The following is a 5,339-nucleotide window of genomic DNA, read 5'->3' as shown; positions in this document are numbered from 1 at the left end:
TCAAATAACTCTAAATTGATATATTTGACGTTTCTTTAAATAGATGTATTTAAAATATTTAAAATATATATACTTCAATGTATAAATAAATGAACATCAAATTTAAAATTAAAAACAAAAAGAAGTTCAGAGATTCGTACCATTACACTCCGCTTTTTATTGCCATTGTAAATGAATTTACATTTTAATGAGTTTAAAAAATGAAGCATAAACTAAATTTCCTTTTAAAAAGAGAGATAATATATTCCATTGGTGGCACAGATATCACATGTTAATAGCAGGTGTACTACCACCAACCAGTAAATCAGATACAACGTAATGATGCTCAATCAAGCTGTAAATTCATTAAAGGGAGCTTGGAATTATTTGAGTCTCCTTAGGGAATTACTTCCAACAAGGAACAATATCTGGTACGGTGGGACTGACAAGTTCTGCTCTGCGTAAGTTTGTAATGGCAGCCTATCTTTGACGGAGATTTTAGAACAGAGAAGATTTAAAAAAATTCGAAACTGGAATCTTGTGGCTTGTGAGAATCGGCACTGAAATTCTCATTCGGCATCAAGCCACGCTGCTGTGAAGAAACAGAACACTGATCACAAGAAAAATTTGAGGGAATTAATGGAGGCCTGGACACAAATTCCAATTCCTCCCATCGAAGGCCGTGGAAAAAGTGGTGTTTTTTCACCTCTTCTGCCCCCCTGGTAGTCCCCAATCTTCTGGAGGGCTCCTTCACCAGAAGTTTCTCGATCAGATCTTGCAGTGCGGAAAACGGTCCCGTAAAGAGTGGATCTTTGCAAAGAATGTTGTAAAAGGTTTCCTTTCTGTTACCCCCGCAGAAGGGAGTCCGGCCGTATACCATCTCGTACAGAAAAATTCCGAGCGACCACCAGTCTACCGGAAAAGCGTGTCCAGTGCTCCACAGAATCTCCGGTGCTATGTATTCCTTCGTTCCCACCAGTGAATGTGACCGTTGAGAGCTACACTCGCCGGAATCTTTGGAATTAGAAAGCAGCTTCTCAGCTTCTTTTTGCTGAATAGAAGAAAGGCGGAGGGAAAGATCGAAATCAGTAAGCATAATGTGACCGCTATCTTGGACGAGTATATTTTCTGGCTTTAGATCTCTGTACACGATCCCCTTCTTATGAAGATATTCGAGCGCAAGAACCACTTCAGCAGCATAGAATCTGTTCATTCTCAGAGAAAAAACCCATGGATGATAAATAAAATTTTCAGTTTATCACTATAATTATAAACGCAAAGGAACGTATTATAGCTCCAAAAATTCGGAGAAAATCACCAACTCGGTTATCTGTATTGTTTCAAAACGAACATTTAAGCACTGCGTGTGGACAAGAGATTTAAAAGTAGTTTTTATTTTATAACATATTATTAAGATGTAAGAAAGCAAAGTATAGAATAGATAGTGCGTAGTGAAGTTTATCTTGTTTGTTGGATAGATGATTATTGGAGTAAACAGTTAAATGAACTAATAATTTATGAAAAATTGAACAATCGAAATATTATTTGATTTGTAATATTGTGCACATGACAGTCGAATTCAGCTACCTTATTTTTAAATTTAAAAGTGTTAAACACTTATAATTGATTCACGTTTTCTAGATTTAATATGTTGCTTAGTGTGCATGATTTAAGACTATGGAATCAAATTAAAGTAAGACAATTCTTTTCTCTTATCTTACTTCCTGATAAAAGATGATAGATTTTGATCCAATACGTCTTAAAAAAATTCACAATTACCAAAAACAAAACCTATACACAATATTATTTGATGTATTCTAATAACTTATTCTTTTAAATATTATATATTGTGAAAATCTGATGTCTTAGCAAGAGTACATTTGAACACATACCTTGTGGCCGACACAGAAAATGTTTGATTGGGCTGTCTAAGACGGAGCACACTCATATCTCCTCCAGAGCAGTATTTGGTAGCGAGAAAGATATAATTATCAGACTCAAAGTGGGTAAAGAGAGAAGGAAGGAATGGATGATCTAAAGTGGAGAGGATATCCTTCTCCCTTAACGCCAATTTAAAGGCACCCACTTTTTCACAGAGACTGGGCTTACGCATGACCTTCACAGCATAGAGCTCTTTACTCATGCGATGCAAGGCCAAAAAGACTCTACTCAGATGTCCCTGCGCCACTTCCCTAATTAAACTCAATTCCTGTGACGGATCCTTCTCTTTCTCTGCTTCTACAAAAGCTCTCGAATTTTCCATTTCTCTTTCGCCTTTTCACGATAACCAGTCGACAGGAACAAGAAAAACGAAACCTTGAATGCCAAGAAATACCCAACTCATATAAACATACAAATCATATTATTGGAGTGGGAATTTTTTTTTCTGCGAGCTAGACTTTATCACTTGTCTGGCCCCATTGCTGTAGCTGCTCAGAGTGGTAATGATAAGATTTCACTGTGAAATCAAATCTATGCGAAAATACGTGAAATAAAGAAGTTTCTTAGCCCACTTGGTCCGTGACGTTTCACCAGTACGATTAAAATTTTTGAAGCCACACAAATTTAAAGAAGTTGCGTTTTATTTGTGTGCTGCGGCATCATCGATAACATACCAAAATATCTGCAAATTTTGAAGCTGAATAATCCAAGAAAGCCCTCTGCCGTACGAATTGTGACAATAGTTTCAGAGGCACAGATAGCTCAAGGACGGGGATAATATGTGAAAAAATATTGCATGAGGAATGAACATGATAAAGTACGACCCATTGGAGCCCAGTGCTCAACCACTACGATATCTTCTTCCACTCTATTTTTTATATAAAATACAAAAACAATTAAAGATTAGGACACGGGATTCAATAGCCATTTCTGTCCCTATCACTAATTGTAAAATAATATACTGAATTTGTAAACTGTAGAAATTCAGTGTAATTACGTGGATCGCACCTTGGTGTGCAATGGGTATGCCGAATTGGTGGATTTTTTTTTAAAAATTATTATATATGTTTGTGTAATGCATGACTTCAATGGGTAGATAATTTAGAGAATGGTGTTATTTGTGCAAAAAATGTGTGAATGGACAAGTGATAACTTTAAGTCAACTATGCATCCACTTACAAGGATCCTAACATGACTATAACAAAACCTCTTAACCAAAAGGATAATATTAAGAGATAGATATAGAGAGACAAAGAGATATAGATATAAATATATAGGTCTAGGAAGAGAGAGAAGGAGGGAGAGGGAGAGAGATGCATGGATAGAGAGGGAGTCAAATAGATGGAGACATAGAAAGAGGGAGATGGCAAGATATATATAGATGGATAGATGATATAGGGAGATGGAGAGGTATAGAGGAAGAGAGAGGAGAACTAGAAAGATATATAGATGATGAGATAGAGTGATAGAGATATAAGGAGATATAGATAGGGGGAGAGAGAGATTAACAAATATAGAGAAGTAGAGAGACAAATAGAGAGGAATGGAGAGAGGGAGAGAGATATATGGAAAGAAAAGAGAGATATAGAGATATTTTGGAAGAGAATGAGATAGAGATAGATAAAGTGCATAGGAAAGGAGCAAGGGAGGGAGAGATGGAGAGAGATAGATAGGGAGGGAGAGAAAGGGAGGGAGATAAAGGGAGAGAGAGAAGATAGAGAGAGGAAGAGATATAGGTAGAGGTAGATAGAGGAGAAGAGGAAGAAGAGAAGGAAAAATAGCTCAATATAGAAAGAGGGAGAGGGAGAGGGAGAGGGAGAGAGGGATATATATTTATAGAGGATGATGTAGAGAGATGGGGAGGGATAGGAAGAAAGGTGGGTATAGAAAGAGAGTTAGAGAGGTAGGGAGATATAGGTAAATAAAGTTATGGAGAGAGAGAGAGAGAGAGAGAGATTGTGGTAGAGAGACATGGATAGAAAAAGGTAAAGGAGCAAGAGGGAGACAAAAGGAGAGAAATATAGATATAGAGATATAGAGCAAGAGAGATGGAGTGAATAAGAGCGGTAGATATAATGAGATATAGATAGAGATGAAGAGGGAGCGATAGGAGATAAAGATAGAGGAGGAAAGAATGAGAGAGAAAGAAGGTGAAAGATATAAGTAATAGAGAGAGGGAGATAGAGATAGAGAGGGAGAATATAAAGAGATAGAGATAAGGAGGGAGAAGTTGGGAGTGTGTGTGTGTGTGTGTGTGTGTGTGTGTGTGTGTGTGAGAGAGAGAGAGAGAGAGAGAGAGTTTTAACTTAGGAAAGATAGAGGGGGTGAGATAGATATATAAAAATACAAAGGGAGAGATGAAAGGAAAGAAGGAGAGGGAGAGAAAAAAATAGGGATTGAAGAGGGAGGCAATGAAAGAGGGGGAGATGTAGATAAAAAGATAAAGATATACAAGGTGACATCTAGAGAGAGGTAGAGAGAGGGATAGATAGAGTAGGAGAGATGGATTAAATAAGAGAGAAATATAGATAATGAGATATGGATAGAGAGGGAGAGGGAGAGGGAGAGGTGAGAAGATAAATAAAAGAGTTGATAGAGTCAAGTCATAGAGAGAGTGTATGTGTGTGTGTGTTAGAGAGTGAGAGTGTGTGTATGTTAAAGAGTGTGTGTGAGAGATAGATATATATTGCAATAAGGAGGGAGAAACATGGTTTGTGTGTGTCTGAGATATGGAGATAGAGATAGGGAGAGATGTATATTAATAAGTGGAGAGGGAGTGGGAGAGAGGGGGGGAGAGGAATATAAAAATGATAAAGGAAAACAAGAGGGATATAAAAAGAGGGAGCAATAAGGAGGAGAGATAGAGATTAAAAAAGATGGAGATGGATATAGATATAGTAAAAAAGATAAAAGGGGAAGACACACACACACACAAAGATTTCTAAACATATTTTAAATTTCTTGTTAATTATTACTCTTAATTTTTTTTCGAACTACCTATTTTAACAAAGTAAATACATACATATTGACATTGCTAAAATGACAATATTAAACAAAAGAAAAATAATGAGTTTTATATTTTAATTAAAAGAATGGGTTTAATTTTTAAACTTACATTTAAATTAAATATTATAATAGAATAGACTGAATGTAAAGTCCAAATGTATCAAAATCTAAATCTTAATAAAAATGATAATTTAAAAAAAATAGAAATAAAAATATTTTCTCACATTAAAATTAAATACTTTATTTTAATAAATATTTTATTTTTAAATAAATTAATTCAATAAAAAATTTCAAATTATATATAAAAAATTAATTAATAAAATAAAAATTTTTATTGAATTTAAAAATTATTATTATTTTTATATAACGCTTGATTACTAAGTACATTTAATGATCCTCATATTTCAATGTAT

The 5,339-nt window shown here is 35.1% G+C and overlaps 1 protein-coding gene across 1 annotated transcript; it reads right to left on the bottom strand.

Moving 5' to 3' along the window:
• Positions 1-262: 262 nt before the first annotated feature.
• On the bottom strand, positions 263-2,355 carry LOC131071787 (protein kinase PINOID 2). The gene is made up of 2 exons (XM_058007740.2): positions 1,872-2,355; positions 263-1,184 (listed from the first exon to the last, which is right to left on the bottom strand). The coding sequence occupies exons 1-2, from the start codon at positions 2,240-2,242 to the stop codon at positions 494-496; spliced, it is 1,062 nt and encodes a 353-aa protein (XP_057863723.2). The 5' UTR covers positions 2,243-2,355; the 3' UTR covers positions 263-493.
• Positions 2,356-5,339: the final 2,984 nt, after the last annotated feature.

Source organism: Cryptomeria japonica, chromosome 6, assembly GCF_030272615.1.
Source record: "Cryptomeria japonica chromosome 6, Sugi_1.0, whole genome shotgun sequence".
NCBI lineage: Eukaryota > Viridiplantae > Streptophyta > Pinopsida > Cupressales > Cupressaceae > Cryptomeria > Cryptomeria japonica.
The sequence above is the reverse complement of the archived record's forward strand: the minus strand, read 5'-3'. Positions and strand labels throughout refer to the sequence as shown.